Source organism: Lemur catta, chromosome 6 (genome assembly GCF_020740605.2).
Source record: "Lemur catta isolate mLemCat1 chromosome 6, mLemCat1.pri, whole genome shotgun sequence".
Lineage (NCBI taxonomy): Eukaryota > Metazoa > Chordata > Mammalia > Primates > Lemuridae > Lemur > Lemur catta.
Window position 1 is genome coordinate 57607099 of NC_059133.1, and position 22467 is coordinate 57629565.

Consider the following 22467-nt stretch of genomic DNA (forward strand, 5'->3'; position numbering starts at 1 on the left):
ACACCTCTCTGGGAAGGTAAACAGAGAGAATAGAAGAAGCAGGTAAGGGTGAAGGCTTGGGTGTAAGTGTTAGGTTCCAATCTAAACAAGTGGGGAACTGTCTGTCTCTACCAATTTTTTATGTAGACAAGACTGTCATTTTAAGAAATGATGTCTGTACAAGCCAATTAGAAATTCCATAAATGTTAGTAACCTTCTAGGAATGGAAATTCTCTACTTCCATATAAGTCTATTACTAGACTTGCTATACTTAACTTTTACACATTATCAACATGTTTCATATAAAAGTGAAGATCTGCCTTTATTCAGTTGAGTAGTTAAAAAAAAAAAAAACACTTCAGAGAAGTCCATAAGAAATACTGATACAAGACACAAACTACACTAAAAATTCTTATCATCTCAATCAAGAAATATAAATTCTTTACCAAACTTTAGTGTTTGTCAAACTACAGGTTATAAAATCAGTTTAGAACAAAAGAAACAAATTCATTACAAATATTTAGTGTTAACTATATAACTGACACTTCAGTTGTTCAGGTATACTGTGTACATTGTGCTGTGATGTAAAATGTACTTCTTAATTAGATTCAAAAGTTTGAAACAGATTGCTTTAAAAGGTCTGATAAAGATACACAGCTTTCTAACAGCTTTCTTTTCTAATGACATTTAATTGCTTATAATTGCTACGTGGGCATCAAGGTGTGGAATTGATATAGAAATCCTGTACATGCACACACATGCAAAACCAGTAAAAATAGCTTACTGGAACAAAACAGCAAAAGTGGGGATGGGGAGAACAATTAAAAACAATTTCCTGTATAATCAGAAATGAAAATATTTAATTTTTAAAAATTAAAAAATAAGCTAAAAGGTATTTTTACATACATCTCAACACTTCAAGAATTAGATCAGGGTCTGTGGTCAGCTTTTTTATTTCTTCCATGTTGGCAACTGTCCAAATTGGGACGAACTGATCACTATCCATTTGAGATATCAAGTAAAGATCCTTTGACAAATTTTCTCTGAAAGTAATAAAGAAAAGCAATAGTCCTATAAAACAAGCAATTCTTTAAAAGCACCTAAAAAGAGGTACCTTATTCATGTCTGTCACTAAGTCTAGGAAAACAAAATTATGCGATCAGAAATAACATAGTGAACTTTGAAAAGTTCAATTTAAAAGATACCAACATAGTATATAGAGATCAGATAGTATCAACTTTTATAGTTTCTAAATCCCCAAACACAACTGGTCCAGAAGTTCTGGATGAGAGATTTTATGAAATTATACTGATATCGAAAGAGGCTTAATATTGAATAGTATGTTACCAAATACTACATATAGTGTAGTTCTATTTTATAAACACTTGATTCCTGATGTTAAAATATGCAAATTATAAAAACTGTAATTTATCCGTAAATTGGCTCATGAAGGATTTTCAATTTCTAAATGTTTACATTTTTATAAGCATGTTTGACTTCTGTATTTAAAACATATATTTAAAATTAAGATTCAAGTACATGAAAAAAAAAGAACCAGGCATAGTAACTCATGCCTGTAATCCTAGCACTTTGGGAAGCTGAGCTGGGAGGATCACATGAGCCCAGAAGTTCAGGACCACCCTGAGAAACATAGCAAGACTCTGTCTCTATAAAAAAAAAAAAAGAAAAAATATAAAAAAAAAATAGGTGGGCATGCAGGTGCCCCCAACATATGGCTGATTTTCCCCATACCATGTTTCCTGAGTTCTAAGGAGGAAGATGGGAGATTGGGAGCCAGGCTGAAATGGCAGAGCAAAATCTGTGTCGTCTTGTGATTAAGTCACAGTGGAAGGAGAAATACTGCAACAAACACAAGTCTCCCCCACAAGACATTAGTCAGATTTTGAAGCTCTATGGGCTAAGAGGCTAAAGAGCCAGTCTCAAACCTCTGAAGAACAGATATAAATCTCTTTGGTGTTTTAGGATTAAGGTGATAAAAAATTGCCAAGTTCTAAATCAAAAGTCTGAGAGGGCCATGTATAGGAACAGAGATAAGTCAGAGGTAGAAAATGATTGCTCGACCCTGACCCAGTTCAATTCCAGACTGGATTGGAGCAATCAACATTTCACTCTTATCTGCCTAACAAAAAAAGCTCAAATTCTGCATATAGGGAAAAATTATGCCACCTGAAGCTTCTATGCTATTTTTTTTTTCCTTTTCAGACAGAGCTTTACTCTGTTGCCCCAGGTAAAGTACAGTGGCGTCATTATAGCTCACTGCAACTTCAAACTCCTGAGCTGTAGCGATCCTCCCGCCTCAGCCTCCAAAGTAGCTAGCTGGGACTACAGGTGCATGCCACCATGCCCAGCCTGTGATTCTTTTTATATGTAATGTATAGCATATGATCAAAATTTATAAGATATACAAAAAGTCAAAAAATTTTGACAGAGAATCAAAAGAAAAAACTCATTCAGAAAAAAGAAAACCTCAGATGATATAAGTATACCCACAACTGATCCAGTTAGTAGGTAAGGTTTTCAAAATAACTATTAAAGAAAGTGAATTTGGCCGGCCGCGGTGGCTCACGCCTGTAATCCTAGCACTCTGGGAGGCCGAGGCGGGTGGATTGCTCGAGGTCAGGAGTTCGAGACCAGCCCTGAGCAAGAGTGAGACCCCGTTTCTACTAAAAATAGAAACAAATTAGCTGGCCAACTAAAATATATATAGAAAAAATTAGCCGGGCATGGTGGCGCATGGCTGTAGTCCCAGCTACTCGGGAGGCTGAGGCAGAAGGATTGCTTGAGCCCAGGAGTTTGAGGTTACTGTGAGCTAGGCTGACGCCATGGCACTCATTCTAGCCAGGGCAACAAAGTGACATTCTGTCTCAAAAAAAAAAAAGAAGAAAAAGAAAAAAAGAAAGTGAATTTTATCATAGGCACAATTGATTAGAGAAAAGAAAGCCAGGAGGCTCTTGCTTTCATCCTAGGATGAAAATATACTTTATATACTAGAATATAAAGGCAAATAATAAAGAGGAGGGAAGAAATGGGAGGTATTTAGAATAAAGATCAATTAAACTTGAGTCAAAGTGTATTCTGGGCCAGGCACAGAGGCTCATGCTTGTAATATAGCCTGGGCAACAGGGTGGGACTTTGTCTCTTATTTAAAAAAAAAAAAAAAAAGAAATAACCATTGTTCTTTCATTTTATTTGACAGGTATTTTATATCTACTAAACAAACTCAACACAGAGGAAATATTAACAAAAAAATGACTATGTACCGTGAGAAACAAAATTCTAATTGTTTCTTCAGACATTCTTTTAGGTCTTCTGTAGAAATTGGTGAATTGCTTTCTCCTGATGGTGGAAAACAAGAAAGGAAAAAAGTTAATACTAAGTTACCATAGGTGGTGAACCTTACTATTGTACTCAGAAGTCATAAAGTAGCCACAAACTAAAATCTGCCACAAAATTTTTTATTATTTTTAAAATTTGGATAGTTCAAAGTCTAATTTCTCTCAGCCTATCTTTCTTCAGATAGATTTCATATTAGTTTAAGGGTTATATTATCAAGAAATTAACAAAGCACCATTAATACCAAAAGCACTTGGCTACCATATTGTAAAACATGGCCCTGCACATTTTAAAAATGTGATAACTACTTATTCCTTTAATGAAAACTCAAGGAACAAAAGTAATAGTAATCTAAATTTTAAGACAGGAAGTAGCTAAACCAAGTGAAATATATTTATACAACCATATCTCTTTTATTGGTAGTAAATCTGAGGTTAGTCACACTCCTTAAATTTCTCTCTTTTAATACCCTTTTCTCTTTATTCCTTGATTTTAGAACACAATATCCTCCTCTTAAGCATGTTTAAAGCATTAAACATCCAAAAGATCAGATCAACTCTCTAACAGCCTTCTATATTATATGTTGTTTAAACCCAGAACATGAGCCTTTTTTCAGGACTTAAGCCTGGAAAACCATCACTCTCTTATTAGAATCTTACACAAAACATTACAGACTAAAAAAGCGTATAATGTGTCCTCTTCTTAAAAACCCTTAGTGATAGCCAGGCATGGTGGCTCATGCCTGTAATCCTAGCACTCTGGGAGGCCAAGGCGGGAGGATCGCTTGAGCTCAGGAGTTGGAGACAAGCCTGAGCAGGAAGGAGACCCTGCCTCTACTAAAAATAGAAAAAATTAGGCCAGGCATGGTGGCTCACGCCTGTAATCCTAGCACTCTGGGAGGCCGAGGTGGGTGGATCGTTTGAGCTCAGGAGTTCGAGACCAGCCTGAGCAAGAGCAAGACCTCGTCTCTACTAAAAATGGAAAAAAATTAGCCAGACAACTAAAATATATACAAAAAATCAGCCGGGCATGGTGGCACATGCCTGTAGACCCAGCTACTTAAGAGGCTGAGGCAAAAGGATCACTTGAGCCCAGGAGTTTGAGGTTGCCATGAGTGAGGCTGACGCCATGGCACTCTAGCCCAGGCAACAGAGTGAGACTCTGTCTCAAAATAAATAAAAACAACAACAAAAAAACTCACAAATATATATTACAAGGTAACTGAGGACAAAAGCTCATCTACCTTGCCTGAAGTCACACAGCTACTTAAAAGCAGAAATACAAATACCTACTCTGTATTACAATTATTTTCCAGAGAGATCCTGTAGATATTAGAAAAATAAAATACATAGTCAGGGTTTATGGTTCATTTTTAGTTTCTTTCTTTTTTGAGATGGGATCTTACTCTGTTGCCTGGGCTAGAGTGCAGTGGCATCATCATAGCTCACTATACCCTCAAACTCCTGGACTCAAGTAATCTTCCTGTCTCAGCTTCCCGAGTAGCTAGGACTATAGGTATATAGCGTACCACCATATCTGGCTAATTTTTCGATTTTTTGTAGAGATGGGGGTCTTGCTATGTTGCTCAGGCTGGTCTTAAACTCTTGGCCTCTAGCAGATTTCCTGCCTCCGCCTCCCAAAGTGCTGGGATCACAAGTGTGAGCCACTACGCCAGCCAGTTTCTTTTAAATTTTGTCCAGTTTAAAATCCAAGTGACTATTAATCCATGCCGATTAATTTGAAAAAAAATTTTGCGCGTTGAATTGTAGCAGAGCCCATGTTTTTAATGCAGCTGTTTCCCTAAAATTAACCTCTACAACTTAATATTTATAAATATATTTCATCCTGAGAAAAGTGACAGGAGACAGAACTTGCATTGATCCTAACTAACAGACTGAGATACTTGGGACCTTGTGAAAGATTTTAATTTAGGTCTCTTTTAACTATTTTTTTCCTGTTATCTCTTATTTTATACTTTAATAGGACACTCATTAAGTAAACAATCTTTTTAAATCACAAATTTCATGTATGGGTATTTGAAAACAGCATTTATAACAATCACTTAACATTTCATTAACATAAGCTTCTTGTCAAATAAGAAAACAATGCCACAGGTTCATCAGAACAATGATAAACAGACTGTGGGATACAGGGGAGACTAGTGCACTGAATTCTCATTTTAACAATAAAACCATAAAGTTTACCAGAAACATCATATATTTGGTAACTCAGATCTTCTGGTCCTAAAATCATTCCATCAGTTGATTCTTCAATGCCTGTAGTATTTCTTGTGGTCTCACAAGATGAAGAATACATTACTTCATACTCCTTACACATATCTTCTGACGGCTCTGTATTACCTATATTAAATACAAGAAATTGAAAGTAAACAGAAATTCTTTAAATCCTATCTTCAGGAGACCTGGGCAGTATGTCTTCTATAATAAGATTTCAGGAATTCTATTATACTAGTTGGGAAAATGTCCACATGGTTCTAAGTAAGAGTTATCTTCCCAAGGGAAATAAGTTTTGACCATTTTGAATAAGCTAAAATGATTAACAATAGCTAGAATTTATATAGCATTATCTTTGTATCAGACTGTTCCATGTAGTTTATTTACTTAAGTCTCAGAAAATCCTATGCTATAGGTAATTATTATGGTTTCTGTTTTTACAGATGGAGGAAACAAGCACAGAAATGTTATTTTGCCCAAGGTCAGTGAGTCAACAGCAGAGTCAATCATGGTAGATCAAAACTAAATTATTTATTTTTTTTAATTTTTTTTTTTTTTTTGAGATAGAGTTATGCTCTGTCACCCTGGATAGAGTGCAGTGGCGTCATCATCACAGCTCACTGAAACCTCAAACTCCTGGGCTTAAGTGCTCCACCTGCCTCTCAGCCTCCCACGTAGCTGGGACTATAGGCACTTGCCACCATGCCCAACTAAGTTTTCTATTTTTAGGAGATATAGGGTCTCGCTCTTGCTCGGGCTTGTCTAGAATTCCAACTCCCGAGCTCAAGCAATCCTCCCACCTTAGCCTCCCAGGGTGCTAGGATTACAGGTGTGAGCCACCTTGCCCAGCCTCAAAACTAATTTATAAATATCATATTATAAATGGGTTAGATGCTGAACAGCTACTACTTGAAAGTAGTGACAATCCATTCATGTTGGATATAAATGAGAATTACCCATAAAGTACATATTAAACAATTATAAATATATTTAATCAAATAATCAAAGTATGTATCCCAAAGTTCTATAAACTGGTTTGGCCATACATTTAAGCAAAATGTGATTTTTCTGAAGAAATATTTAAGACTTACCCTCAGGATGAGACCCGGATGTGGCTGCTGTTTCATTCCAAGAGCTGTCAGTTCCATGAGTTACTGGGGTGGCATCAGTACTTCCAGGAGGAATTTCTTGCCATACTTTGGCATTAGGATTTAAACCAGTTCCTTTAGATGTTACCTGCTAAATAATCAAAAGATCTATCTGTAAATTTTAAAAGTCAGGGCAATTAAAATCACAAATTTAGATAAAACGGCTTTTCCATTACTTAAGTGTGGGGGAAAAAAAAACAGTAATAATGTTAAATACTTAATTTAGTAATATTAAATGATGTTAAAGTTTTTGATCAACTTGAAAATATAAAACTTTACCTATATAATAGAAAACACATGTCTATAAAATACTATTAAAATAGAAATACTGCTTTAGCCCCAACCTACTTGCAAAAGTTATAAAATTTATTCAAGCTGTTCATATATCTTTGAGACATATGTGTCTGCGCATCTAGAGCAAATTTTTTAGTTATCTACAGCAGTTTTCCAGAGAACATAATTTTTATTGCCATCTAAGCTGTGACAGAGACCTTTGAGTCTGAATGATTCTATCTGCCTTACATTGGAATGCTCTTTTCCATCTGTCCTGAAAGTATATGTTCTTAATGTCCACAACATAACTACATAACTATTTAAAATGCTGCCATTTAAAGTGATCTTTTGCATGCATTATCTAATCACAGACACATAGAAGTGAAAAACAGAAACTGAGGTGGGGGGGCACAGTGAGAAGAGTATGAAAGGGTGGACAGAGGAAGAAGGGATAGACGGGTGGGATGCACAAATATACTTCTCTCAATCTCATCCAACCAAACAGCAGGGCTTGATCCTTCTCAAGTACGTTAATGACCCTGCAAAAAGTTCATCCCCTTTCCAGAAAGCTACTTTTGAGTGTCTTCTCAGGGGATCCAAAGGGCAGAGAATTAACTAACTCAAGCTTATAATCTGCAGATACTGGGAATTCAGCTTTCAAGAAAAATAAGTGGCACACATTGAACCATTTATCAGGAAGCTGTCAAACTCCCTACCTGGAGGGAGTTCTTAACACTGACCCTGGATAACAGGGTTAAAAAAAAAATCAGCCTATAAGGTATCACCAATATCCAAATATAGCTAACCAAAGCAAAGCTCTGCGTAGACAGAACTACAAAGCCCCCCAGGCAGAGTTAACTTAAGACCCAGCTTCTGGGTAGCCTACCTGTAATTCCTGCTATTATACCCCATGAGAGTCTCCTGTACTCTACTTCAAAAATTTTTTCTTTATTTTACTTTTTTAGAGATGGAGTCTTGCTCTGTCATCTAGGCTGTAGTGCAGTGGAGCAGTCTAGCTCACTGTAACCTTGAACTCCTGGGCTCAAGTGATCCTCCTGCCCCAACCTCCCAAGTAGTTAGGACTACAGGCGTGTGCCACAATGCCCAGCTAATTTCTTTTTATTTTTTGTAGAGACAGTGTCTCACTAGGTTGTCCAGGCTGGTCTCAAACTCCTGGCCTCAAGTGATTCTACTTCAGCCTCCCAAGGGTGTTAGGTTTAAAGGTATGAGTCACTGCACCCAACCTTTCCCTTGTACTCTAATGAACTAATTTTTTATTTGAGTTTGAGTGAGTTTCTATACTGTGCAACTAACATGACTTACACGTATGAATCAATGAAATGATATTGTTTAATTACACTGTACTGCTTACCATATTTTTTTGTTTCCTTTTATCAACTGAAAAGAAATATTTCAAAACTCAATCTGGGGAAAAGAAGGATCAGACGTAAGGTTCTTTTCCATGTCTGGATTCACTCATATCTTGGGAGCAAGGGCTGAGCCTTGAAATGACGGTGGTAGTGGAGAGTATTTTATTAATGACATTGTTTAGAATTTCTAAGGTACAATATAATAACAAGCATATACTTTTTAGTCAGTTTATTAATGTTTTAAAATTCTCCATGGAAAATACACTTCCCTTCTGCCCACATGAAGGCAGTACTTTTCCACCACTCTGCCTCTGATAGGCCACTGATTTGAAGCTGAGTTAACTGGTGAACATTATTTGGGAATTTTGGGACAGCATAATTTCTTTTGTGTGTGTGTGTGTGATAATCTATTTTCATGAAACTTGTTATTTATGTATTTACCAAAAAAAAGGAAAAGGAAAAAACAAAAATGCACATTACAGTTTAATAAGAAGTATAAAGGAGCAGTGTGGGCTGGAGCACACCTGGCAGCAGGACGCCCACTCTAATGTGCCATCTGAAGAAGACCTGGAGAAAGAATAGTGGAAAGAGACAGCAGGCTCAGTCCAAAGATCCACTCCCCATGGTCTTCCTCCTCTGGGTTTCAATGTAGTTTGAGCCTGACATTCAACCCTTCACATCCTTCTTCCTGGTCAGGAAGGTGATGGGGTGGTGGGGGTGGGGAGCAGAGGAGGTACAAGGCAGGATGGAATGAGTGAATAGAAAAGGGACTTTGAAGAAGGCAAATTAGAGTGTGTAGCTGGGAGTTAAACAGGAGCAAAAAGCTTCTATTTGTAATCCCTGAATCTGGCAGGGGAAGACAGAGGAAATGGGGAAGGGCAGATGGGATGGGGAGGCAGTTTATCTATTTTTTCCCTGTCTTTTTTGGACAGTTCTACTCCTTCATGTTAATCCCAGCCTGAGAAAGGGCAAGAGAGGTTCTAGCGACAAACTAGCAGGACAAATGATCCAGGAAGTAAACCGCAGAGCTGGCAATAAAAGTTACAGTCCTCCTAAGACCTGGCTTCTGGCTCCTGGGGAACTTTGGTGCTGCATGCAGTAGGTGACAAGAGAGAAGAGGATGCTGGAGTCCCCCATAAAAGTGATAACCTCAAGCTCTTTGGCCATAATTTCTAATTGATAGCAAAATAGAACTATGAAAAGCTTGTAACAGCCTACCTCTTCTGCCATGTGAACAGTATTTAATTTGATGTCAAGCATTTTTCAATAGTTGAAAATGTACCTATTTACATATCTATCCTCCCTCTTTCTTTCATTCTGAGAAGAAATACCAGGTTATGTCCCTGACCAAGAAAAGCGCAGATGGTGAGAGGTCAGCTCTCAGAAACAGATATCAAACTTCTTAATCCCGATAAATACAAAGAGTATAATATTAATTTAGTAAATAAGATCTGCACATGAAAAGGATACAATGAAAGGGCCATATACCTACTAGAAATGCCCCTAACTCATAGATAAGGTTGCTATCCATAGTAGTATGTGGCTTTAGTAAAGCAAAATAGTTATTTCAGGGTAGTTTAATAATTACCATCTAAATACATAATGATTGGGGGTCTAGAATCACTCCTGAATCCAAAACACAGCTCTAATATGAACTATTGTGTGAGCATGTGAAAATTTCTTAACTCATTTGAGCCTCAATTTTGTCAACTATAAATTGAGGTAAGGATTCCTTATTTTAAAAATTAAATTATATTAATGCTTGAAAAGCAGTTAACAGTATAAGTAAACAGTACACATCGTTTATAAAGCATGTTGGTTTTGAATGGAAGGCAATTTTGATGTCTTGCTCTCAAAAGTACCACACAAATGCCAACATGTTCTATCAATCAATTGCAAGGTGAAGTTAAATGTAAACTATCATGTCAGCTCACGCCTGTAATCCTAGCACTCTGGGGGCCTAGGCTGGAGGATCGCTTCAGCTCAGGAGTTGGAGATCAACCTGAGCAAGAGCCAGATTCCATCTCTACAAAACATAGAAAACTTAGTTGGGCATGGTGATGAGTGGCTATAGTCCCAGCTACCAGGAGGCTGAGGAAAGAGGATCACTTGAGCCCAGGAGTTTGAGGGTTCAGTGAGCAATGACAATGATGCCGCTGCACTCTAGCCAGAGCAACAGAGCCTCAAAAAACAAACAAAAACTGCCCCACCTATTATTTCATAGAAATTAGCTTTAAAGATACAGATAAAATCACAAAAGATAGATAAAAGATAGATGACTATAGCATAATATAAAACTGCAACAAAAAACTTTCTTAAAAGACTAGGGAAATAAAAATCAAGAAAGAAGTACACATATATGCACACAAATACAAAAATACTGTATCTTACTTATTAGATTACCAAAGCACTTAAAAATAATTCCCAGGCTGGCATAAAATTGGCAAGCATCCTTTAGAGCAGACTACATAAAATGGTGCCAATTCATATTTACACGTATTAGCATTATTTACAAAAGTCAGGAAATGGAAATAACCTAAAGTCAGACAAGGAACAAAGGAATTATGGTATATTCACTAGGTAAAGTATTATACAACCATTCAATATTACAGAGATATCACATTACCACATTCTATAAAATCAGAAGGGTACTAATATATCACAAAGAAAAAATTGCTGTTTATTAAACTATGACACATCAAATATTGTAAGATGTATCCCAATTTTCAAAGAAGTCAAAATGTATAAAATGTGCATAGTAGGGTCAATGAAATATGGAAAAGTATCGAAAATGAAAAATGCTTTCACATAATACAGAAAAAAAAAACCATAATTACCATAACAAAACCAATATGTCAAGCAGTTCTGCAGGCTAGGAACCATACTGAGTACACATATCATTGCACCTATTTCTTTTTTTTTTTTTTTTTGGAGACAGTCTCACTCTGCCACCGCAATTAGAGAGGCAGCGGCATGTTCATCGCTCACTGCAACCTCAAACTCCCAGGCTCAATTGATCCTCCTGCCTCAGCCTCCCGAGTAGCTGTGATAATAGGCGTGCATCATCACACTCAGCTACAGCTAATTTTTCTACTTTTTTTGTACAGACTTTCTGTTTTTTTGTAGAGACAGAGTCTTGCTCTTCAAACTCCTGATCTCAAGCGATTCTCCTGCCTCGGCCTCCCAGAATGCTAGGATTACAGGCATGAGCCACCATGCTTGGCCTCACCTACTTCTTATAACAATCCATTCGCTCAAGTATTTATTTCCCTTTTACAGATTACCCCATTATGAGAGGCACACAGAAAAAATATACCCAATTAAAGATACAGAGAGATTAAAGTATGAACTCGGCATTCAAACCCAGGCTGCCTGACTCCAGAAAGAGGATTAACTACCCATTGATTACAACTCACTGATTATTACAACTGCAAAAAGTGCCTAAGCATGTGGATATGGGCTGGAAGGGAACATGATCTGCCATATAACCAGACCAGAAATTGTTTTTCCCCTTATTAAAACATTCCATTAAAATACTGCTTTAAGTTTGAATTATAAAAACAATGAAACTTACTCTGTTATCAGGTGTTCAAAAAAAATTATGAAACTTAAGGAAACTTATCACATCTATTGCAGATTTTTCAAACCAAAGCATAAATGTCAGTGGCCAGTACATTAAAATCAAATATTATTCTGTGCCTTTTGTGCCTACATATATACAAAACATATACTATTATTTTCATTTTATATCAATCAATATTTATTTAAATTTACATAAATGTTGACCATTTTCTTTGATCATCACTTGCTCGAATTTCAGAATTTCCTGAAATCATTTTCCTTCCGCCCCAAGGACATCATTCAGAGTTTTTTAGTAAATTCTCTCAAGTTGTGGTTTCTTTGAAAATACTTTTATTTTTACCCTCTATCCTTGCTATATACAGAATTCTCAATACGCAGATACTCCCTTTCAAGCACATTAAAGATATTCACTGCTCTCTGTTTTGTACTATTTCTACGAAGAAATCGGCCAGCAGTCTAGCTGCCATTTTTAATCTCTCTTTTCTCTCTGCTTGCTTAATCTTTGTCAATGCTGTTTTGTAATCAGTAAGTAAAAGCATGGAATTCTTTTTTATTTCTTGCACTTGGGATTCACTAAGCTCCCTGAAACCTAATAGGTCTTTCATCAATTCTGTAAAATTCTCAGCCATTATCTCTTCAAATACTGCCTCTGCCTATCTAGTACCTGCTCTACTACTTCCTTCTGGAATTCCAATAGAATATATATCATACTTTCTCATCCTATATTCCACATATCAACCTCTCTTTTACCATTTTTCACTTGTCTCTGTAGTTGTACTCTGAGCAATTCCTTATGATCTTTCTTCCAGTTCATCAATTCTTGCAAACTGTTTCTAAGTTGCTGTTCAACTTGTCTAGCAAATTTCTATGCTCCCTTTTTATAGTTTTCATTTCTTTTTTTTTTTTTTTTTGGAGACAGAGTCTCATTCTGTTCCCCGTGCTAGAATGCTGTGACGTCAGCCTATCTCACAGCAACCTCAAACTCCTGGGCTCAAGCGATCCTACTGCCTCAGCCTCCCTAGTAGCTGGGACTACAGGCATGCCCCACCATGCCCGGCTAATTTTTCCTATATATTTTTAGTTGTCCAGCTAATTTCTTTCTATTTTTAGTAGAGACGGGGTCTCGCTCTTGCTCAGACTGGTCTTGAACTCCTGACCTCGAGCGATCTTCCCACCTCAGCCTTCCAGAGTGCTAGGATTACAGGCATGAACCACCGCGCCCGGCTAGTTTTTTCTTAAAGTTCATTTTGGTTCTTTTCTCAAATCTGTCTGATCAAATTTTTTGTTTCCTGATCATACTCTTAGTGTCTTCCTTCTTCCTTTAAGCATATTAAACATTACAATTTTATAGTCTGTATCTGATAATTCCAATATTTCTAGTCTTTGAGGGCTTGATTTTGTAATTTGTTGTTTTTGAGAAATCACACTGATGACTTATATGCTTTATGATTTTAAAGTATAGGCCTATTTTCCTTGAAACTTTGTGGGAATTTTAAGGAATATGTTTAAATGGGCTCTTAAGGAGAGAATAAAGTGAAAAAAATGTGTTAGATATCTGCCTAGAAAGACTATCAGTATCTGCCTAGAAAGACTATCAGGCCCGGCACGGTGGCTCACGCCTGTAATCCCAGCACTCTGGGAGGCCAAGGCGGGAGGATCGCTTGAGGTCAGGAGTTCAAGACCAGTCTGAGCAAGAGCGAGACTCCGTCTCTATTAAAAATAGAAAGAAATTAGCTGGACAACTAAAAATATATAGAAAAAAATCAGCCGGGGATGGTGGGGCATGCCTGTAGTCCCAGCTACTAGGGAGGCTGAGGCAAAAGGATTGCTTGAGCCCAGGAGTTTGAATGAGGTTGCTGTGAGCTAGGCTGATGCCACAGCACTCTAGCCCGGGCAACAGAGTGAGACTCTGTCTCAAAAAAAAAAAAAAAAAAAAAAAAAAAGACTATCAAACTCACTTTAAACATTCAACTGTTCTTTCAACACAACAACAGATAATGTGAATTTTAGCTCTACTCTGGCATCAAAGAGGATCTGTGCTTAAAATTATCAGAAGACCAACCAAGAGTCATGGCTAAAACTGTCATGTTTCCTTTTCTCTGGGAAAGCTTGTTTTTCCTAGTTTAACTTGCATCCTGCCTGAAAGCACTGCCCATTAAAACTAAAGCTCTGGGCCAGCAAGTATCAATAGATGTTAAGGGAAGCCCAGGTTTCATCACCTGTTTATCTCTCTTGATAAGTACTTTCTGACTGTTTTTGGTCATTTGCTTTCTTACCAACTTAAAGCTCTGCTTAAAAAAAATTTTTTTTAAAGTATAATGCATATTAGTAAGTTAAAAACAAAAAAGGAAAAAAAAATTTAAATGTATTTTAACCAACATTTCTAGATGTTTTCCAGAATATCTAATTCATAACATTTCTAGAAAAAGAAATACCAATATTTTGTCTTAAAGCTAAATTAGAGATATTCCAACAATTGAGACATAGTTATGGTATAACAGAAAAAAAAATTAACTTATTCTGCCACCCAATAATTATGTAATCATCCCCAGTTTCCTCATCTTTAAAAACATAATGCCTACTTTATCAAAACTCCCAACAATTTCCATATACCTTGGGCACCCAATTTCATTTGTTTTATTCACTGCTTCTTTTCTTCCTCTTGTTATTTGTACTCTATTTTGTTACCACCATATTATAATAGTTTTTTAAAATATGTGTTCTTTGCATTTAGCAAGATAGCTCAAGAAAAGCAGAGACTAGGTCTTTCTCTTCTTTATGTCTTGTAACTGTATTTACCATAGCTTAGATCAAACAGAGTAGATGATATCTTCCTTTTTCTCAGTTTAAAATGGAAGTTTTTTACTATGTAGTGCTTCTTGGCTTTTGGTTTCAAGGCTGCCAGGAGCACTTACAATAACAGCAAAACCAACAAGAAAATGCCAAACCTTGCAGGGGAGCAAAAGCATCTTTGAAGTAGCACCATGAATAACTGTAGCAACATCCTGGCTTAGAGATGTTAATTCACAACTTCCTCATATCATAATTAGCTCAGGGAGGAAACCAACTAGTTTTTGTTTTTTTTTTTTTTTGAGACAGAGTCTTCTATTTTTAGTAGAGACAGGGTCTCGCTCTTGCTCAGGCTGGTCTCAAACTCCTGACCTCCAGCGATCCTCCCACCTCGGCCTCCCAGAGTGCTAGGATTACTAGTTTTCATACAGACCCACCAAGACAGGTGCCTATTTAAAAACTTCTAAGTAGCAATTTTAGAAAGCAAGACATCTTTATATTTGCCACTATATAGACACAAAAACAGTGCTTGCTATACCAACAGCATGTTATCAAAGTTTTTAATCAATCAGAATTCAAATCTACCCTGGTTAAATTAAGCAGAAAGGTAATTAATTTTATTAAAGGATAGTGTCACTGCCACTGAGAGAGCTGAAAAAGCAGACACAAAGATAATATCACCGAAGATAATGTTGCAGAAGTGGCCTAATGAGGAAATCACTGTCCCTGCCACCACTGGGTACTAAATGACAAGATTCAAATCCATTATAACCTTTACTACTGCCAGCACCAAAGCCACATACATCTCCATCAGGAACTAAATCTGCAACTATTATCTTCACTTAAAGCTGACCCATCCCTATTGCCACTGCTAACTACAAAATGTAAGTTATGAATAGAATGCTCACTTCCTTACATCGTACACTTTCAAAGTCATCTGTGAGTGTGTCTGACTAGTGGTGCTTAGGCCACATGCCAACATCCATCTAGATAAAAGAGAATCTGGGAACTTGAGTTTTCACTAGTACACGCACTAGAGAGGCCTAACTCATAATATGGGTACTTTGCAAATGCAGACAGCTAATCAAAACTTGGGGAAGACCCCAAATATGACAAATATTCATTGTAAGAGATTAAGGCTAATATTTAACATAAAAACACGATGTCAAATATAATTAATTTATAAATAAATATTCAAATATTGGGAGATTATGCTCAAAAACTTACCTTGTATTGACTGGATGCACTATTTCATTAAATATTCAATAATCAATCAAAATAATTATATGCCTTTCAGCAGCATGATACCCGTAAATCTGATGTGGTCCTTGCTAATTAAGGGTGCCAAGAATAATCAAAATGTAAGGTCTATGGCACATAAACAAGCAGTATTCCTAGGCATACTTGTATTTTTCATCATCCTAGTTAAGTGTATATATATACTCTCAAAGCCATTGATGGCCGGGCGCGGTGGCTCACGCCTGTAATCCTAGCACTCTGGGAGGCCGAGGCGGGTGGATTGGTTGAGCTCAGGAGTTCGAGACCAGCCTGTGCAAGAGCAAGACCCCTGTCTCTACTAAAAATAGAAAGAAATTATATGGACAGCTAAAAATATATATAGAAAAAGTAGCCGGGCATGGTGGCACATGCCTGTAGTCCCATCTACTCGGGAGGCTGAGGCAGGAGGATCGCTTGAGCCCGCGAGTTTGAGGTTGCTGTGAGCGAGGCTGATGCCATGGCACTCTAGCCAGGGCAACAGAGTGAGACTCTGTCTCAAAAAAAAAACAATAATAAAAAAAAGTAAAAGCCATTGATGTACATAAGAAGTCACACAAGGTTGTATATTGCAGTATTCATCCCCTAAGTGAAAAACTGAAAACCTTCTAAATGTCCATCTATAAATGAATGGTAAAATAAAATGTGGTATATCTCTTAACATAGAGTGCTATAAAATAGTTAAAAAACAAACAAAAAAAATCCCTAAAAAAGACAGGCCTATACACACTAATATGGAAAGTATTCCAAGGCATATTGTTCAGGGAAAAAAATCAAGTTGCAAAACAATAAGCATTTTATTTTATCATATGTTAACAAACACATAAAATTTATAGATATAAATAAATATATAGGTATATGAAACAGAAAAGGCCAGGAAGGTTACAATACCAACCTGTTAACAACAGACTACAAATTACTAAGATATGTGCCAAACAGGGAAAATGTGCAAAGGACAGGCAGCAATAGTTAATTATAAAATATCATTTTTACCTATTAAACAGCCCAGACTTAATATCATTTTAACAAGTGTAAATAGAAACAATCAGTTCACTACTATGATTTATATAACTCTTCTAAAGAGTTGGCAATGTTCATCAAAAACCTTAAATATATACTTTCTTTAGTCTAGAAATTCCACTAGTCAGATTTTCCCAAAATAGATACAGAAAAACCTATAAGTACAAGGATGTTTGCCACACTAATTTTATAATGGTGAAAAATGAGAAACATCCAACTGTAGAGTATTTTTTTCAACAACTGTAGTTCATTCATATAATAGAATATGCCATAACATTAAAATCAGATTGTATGTAAAACTGATGAAATCTGAGTAAGTTCTGTGGACTGTACTAATGTCAATTTGCTGTTCTTTACATCACACTATAGTTATGCAAGGTGCTGCTACTACAGGGGAAACCGGGCAAAGAGTACAGAGGACTATCTTACTGTTTTGCAACTTCTGGTGAATCTGTAATTACAGTCATGCACACTACATACTGATGTTTTTGTCAAGGACAAACCGCAAATACAATGGCGGTCCCATAAGATTATAACGGCTATACAATACAGCTTAGGTGTGCAGGTTATTCCATCTATATACTCTGATGTTCACATGATGAAAGCCACCTAACTACACATCCCTTGGAATGGATCCCCATCGTTAAGTGACATGTTCAAAGTTTTGAAAAATGGAAAAAATAATTATAGAAAACATGGAAAATGTTCACAAAAACTTGGGAAAAAATCACTATCTGTGATATTATAAAATATATATTTGGCCTTCCACCCCATTACCTGGCATAGAACTCCTAAAATCTTTAGAATCTCCAAAGTGATGTCTCTTTGTAAGCTAATGAGCTGACTGATAGCTGGCAGACTCTTAAGTCAGTTTAACTAGAACAAGTCTATTTTCTCATTTAAATTTTAGATAACTAAGTTTTATTCATCTTCTAAGGTTTAACAAAGACCTCCATTAAAATCCTTATCTCTTCCACAGTATTAGAAGTAAGTCCTTGAGGTTACAGGGTTGCATAAAATATCTATTAAAGGATATAAATTGTCCAAGTGCATACTGAAACTATTTGCCAACATACTGTCAACAGAAAAAAAGCCAAACTCTGTAAAATAATTTTAAACAGATTTATTCTGAGCCAAATTTGAGGACCATGACCCGGAGCCACGCCCAAGAGGCCTTAAGTGGACTCGCTGTGGCTGGGTTCCAGTTTGGTTTTATACACTTCAGGGAGACAGGGGTTACAGGTAAAGTCATAAATCAATACGTGGGAATCATACATTGGTTTTGCCAGAAAAGGTGATCCATCTCGAAGGGGGGCGGCTTACAGGTTATAGGTGGGTTTAAAGATTCTTTGGCTTGTAATTGGTTAAAGACATGAAGCTTTGTATAAAGGCTTGGAATGTTTTAACATAGTTGCTGTTTATCAGAGATAAACCACCAGACATAGATTTGTTGTGTAAATTGAGGGCCTATAGGTTTGTCTTGCATACTCTTAGGCTTGTTAATGGGTTACAAAGGATGTTCCCCTTGGCTTAATATCACAGAGTCAGAAAAAAATAAAAGAAAAGAAAAGAAAAACAAAGAATGTCCCCAAGAAGGGAGGGGGGCATGATGAGGCATGTCTGACCTCCCTCCTCCTGGCAGGCAATTTAGTTTTAGGGTATTCCTTTGGCCACGAGGGGGTCCATTCAGTCAGCCGGTATGGGGGTGAGCCTTAAAATTTTATTTTAGTTCACAATTCACATGACAATGCAAACACACAGATACACAACAAAAACACCCAAACTACCTGTAAAACTGACACATCAATCACCACCCCTATTGCTAAGCAATATATATCCATCCCCAAATAAGCCAAAAGCAGTCCTGATTATTAGCTCATTTAATGCCAAATTCTATCTAGAGAGATAATAGAAAAGAAAAAAGGGACACATCAAATTCATGTCAAAATGAGATCTTCCTATCCTAAGAAACAACAGTTCTAAGGTAACAGAACCAAGAGTTAGGAAAAAGTCACCATAAATACGGCAAAACCATCTCTTTGGACATACATAACCTTTTGTTTTACTTACCTATTTACTATCAGAAACAGAAATCCCATGCCACTTAACCCCATAAATGCTGTAAAACAGAAATAAAATGTATACATTGATTAAATTTATTTGCCCCATGGCAGATAAATCATCCAGGTTCAATTTTTACACATCTCCAATATTGAGAGGGCTACTAAATTACAAGTACTAAAAAAACAAAAAAACAAAAACCCCAACCTATCCTTTCATCCTTCAGAGTCCTACCAGATGCTTAAGGGTATTTTATGAAAATTAAAGTGGGAATTCTTCACTCTTTCTGAGAGAGAATAACTAACATTTAGGGAACACAATTCATAGTCATAATAACCTCAGTTAAATACTATTATCATCCACATTTTACACTTAAGGAAAAAGTTTACTTCAAAGTAAAGTAACCTACCCAAGATTACACAGCTAATAAGACAAAGCCAAGGATTTAAACCTAGGTAGTTTGGAGAGTACATGCTCTAATCTAATAAACCACAGTTGCCTTAGAGGTAACTTTAAGTTATATACCACATAAGGAATACTATTATCTCCTTTCTAAGCCAAATGGTCCCTGGCCCCAGTTTTTCCTACAGTGGCTAAGGATCCAGAAGAAATGAATAATACAGAAAACAGCCACCCCAGGACATAAGTCAATTCAGATCTTCAAAGATGTCTATCTAGGGGCAAAGTACATCTAATTTTCAGTTAAAGAGAAAAAAAGATAATATTCATGGTAACATATGTAATAAAATTCACTCCCCATCACAAACCACTTATCCTAATCTGAAATTATTTTGTCTGCAAGCTCTACAATGGCAGTGGCTTTGTCTACGGTTTACTGTTTTCTAGCATTTTTTTTTTTTTTTTTTTTTTTCTTTTGAGACAGAGTCTCCCTCTGTTGCCCAGGTTAGAGTGCCATAGCGTCAGCCTAGCTCACAGCAACCTTAAACTCCTGGGCTCAAGTGATCCTACTGCCTCAGCCTCCCGAGGAGCTGGGACTACAGGCATGAGCCACCATCCCCGGCTAATTTTTTCTATATATATTTTTAGTTGTCCGGCTAATTTCTTTCTATTTTTTTAGTAGAGACAGGGTCTCGCTCTTGCTCAGGCTGGTCTTGAACTCCAGACCTCTGAGCGATCCTCCCACCTCAGGCTCCCAGAGTGCTACGATTACAGGTGTGAGCCACCGCGCCTAGCCTGTTTTCTAGCATCTTGAACAGTGATTAGCACATAGGAGGCCAACAATAAAATTTGTTGAATGAATCAATGAATGAATGAATATGTGCTAGGCTAGTGTTTCTCAAACTTTAATGTGCCTAACAATCACCTAGGAATTTTGATAAAATGAAATGAAGACCTCTGAATCAGTAATTCAGAGGTAGGGCCATACAGTTTGTACTCTAAGAAGCCCCTGCATTAAAGGAGCTTGTTGCTTGTCGGAGGATCACACTCTAGGTCATTCATTTCCCTCAAGCTCTCCAGGTTGTCAAGAATCAGAATTCACTCACCCCCTACTGTGGAAGAAAAGAAGTTTATTCATCAAAAAAGCTATTACTGCTGGTCCTCTAGTACTAGAGGAAAAGACAGGTTTATATCCCCAAATGCCCACTACCTCAGTCAGATGGCATCTGTCCTTTATCAAAAAACTGAGGCCTCCATAGATTAGTGGCACTTAACCTTTTGTGTCATGGACTATTCTGAAAATACAAAGTTACAGACTTCTCCCTAGGAAGTTTTACATGAGACTCATGCATTCCCCACATTAAAGATTAAGAACTCTATTAATAGATCTAACATTTAGCATTTAAATAATTTATTTATTTTTATTTTTTTTATTTTTTTTGAGACAGAGTCTCGCTCTGTTGCCCGGGCTAGAGTGAGTGCCGTGGCATCAGCCTAGCTCACAGCAACCTCAGACTCCTGGGCTTAAGCGATCCTACCGCCTCAGCCTCCCGAGTAGCTGGGACTACAGGCATGCGCCACCATGCCCGGCTAATTTTTTGTATATATATTTTTAGTTGGCCAGATAATTTCTTTCTATTTTTTTTTTTTAGTAGAGACGGGGTCTCACTCTTGCTCAGGTTGGTCTCGAACTCCTGACCTCGAGCGATCCACCCGCCTCGGCCTCCCAGAGCTAGGATTACAGGCGTGAGCCACCGCGCCCGGCCTAAATAATTTAAATAGTTCTCAAAATACAGAGCCACACACTTCAACTGGTCAGCTGATAAAGCCCATGGTTAACTACACCAATGAACTTAAACATACCTCGAACTTCAAGTATCAATGTAATTTTTTTAGGAAAGGGTGTCTTTTTATTCCTAGTATGTATAAGTCAGCAAACCCTTTGTTACTTTTAAACGCAAATGACCAGAAAAAAGAGGTGGCAATTATCTTTTACAGTTCACACTGATACAGTTAGTGCTTATGTACCATATACCCTTCTAAGTGTTTTAACTGTCAATCCTCTTAACAACCCTATAAGACAGATATTAATATTAGTCTCATTTATTAGTATTATCCTCAACTTACAGGTAAGGAAACTGAAAGAAAGGTTAAACAACTTGCCCCAGGTCACACAACTAAAAAGTGGCCTATCCAGAGCAGGGATTTGGACCTGGGCAGCTTGGCCTCAGAGTCTACATTTTCAACTACTCTTCTCAAAAGGCCAGAATAATCTTATTTTCCTTACTTTGCTCAACTGCAACTTTCTTGTCTTATAATTTACATTTCCCATGGCCAATTTAATAATAAATATTTTAGTGCCAACTTATGTGTACTATGCTACTTTGCTAATGATATGAAAAAAGAAAAAAAAACCTCTTGCTAATAAGCACAATGAACTTCTGATCTCTTCTGAAAAATTAAATTTGCTTAAGCTTTGTTTTCTTTAAAGAAACAAAAATTAAAAGTTATCGTATACTTGGTCAGAAAAGGGTTTTTTAAAAAAAGGGTAAAAAAGAAAAGAAAAAAGTTATCATATAAACCAGGAAATTTCTGAGGATGAAACTGGGTTAAGACATCTGTCCCAGAAAGTAGGTATATGCTGTGACCATCCAGGGCAAAGTAAGAGGTATAGTCACCTTACCTGTTTTGTAGTAAGTAGTATGAAATACTGGCCAACTATGTGCTACACAAAGCCTGCCTTACTCCTGACTTTTCTAACCTGACAAGAAAATCCTTTTCTCTTTCCTCAATAATACATAAACTCAATAGAATTTAACTCTTCACCCCTGGAGTTTGGCTTTATGCATGCACTTCATATCCTATACCTAGTGATATTCATCTGAAGTACCCTTCTGTCTTCGGTTTAGAGTCAGTCATTTAAAAATAGAGGTATTATAAACCAAAGATTGGTTCAAGAGGTCTGACAAGGGAACAGACAAG

General features: G+C 36.9%; 1 protein-coding gene across 6 annotated transcripts in view; it reads right to left on the reverse strand.

Annotated features, from left to right (window-relative positions):
* Positions 1 to 22467, reverse strand: part of LARP4 (La ribonucleoprotein 4) — a 61041-nt gene that overhangs the window by 30803 nt on the left and 7771 nt on the right. For 3 of the 6 annotated variants that reach the window (XM_045554934.1, XM_045554937.1, XM_045554938.1), the window contains exons 2-5: positions 6659 to 6806; positions 5538 to 5693; positions 3261 to 3336; positions 886 to 1022 (exon numbers count right to left, since the gene is read on the reverse strand). In XM_045554934.1, coding sequence (XP_045410890.1) covers positions 886 to 1022; positions 3261 to 3336; positions 5538 to 5693; positions 6659 to 6806 — 517 coding nt within the window. Of the gene's footprint in view, positions 1 to 885; positions 1023 to 3260; positions 3337 to 5537; positions 5694 to 6658; positions 6807 to 8882; positions 8926 to 19095; positions 19123 to 22467 lie in introns of those variants that run through there. The other 3 variants (XM_045554940.1, XM_045554939.1, XM_045554936.1) reach the window with 3 other exon arrangements.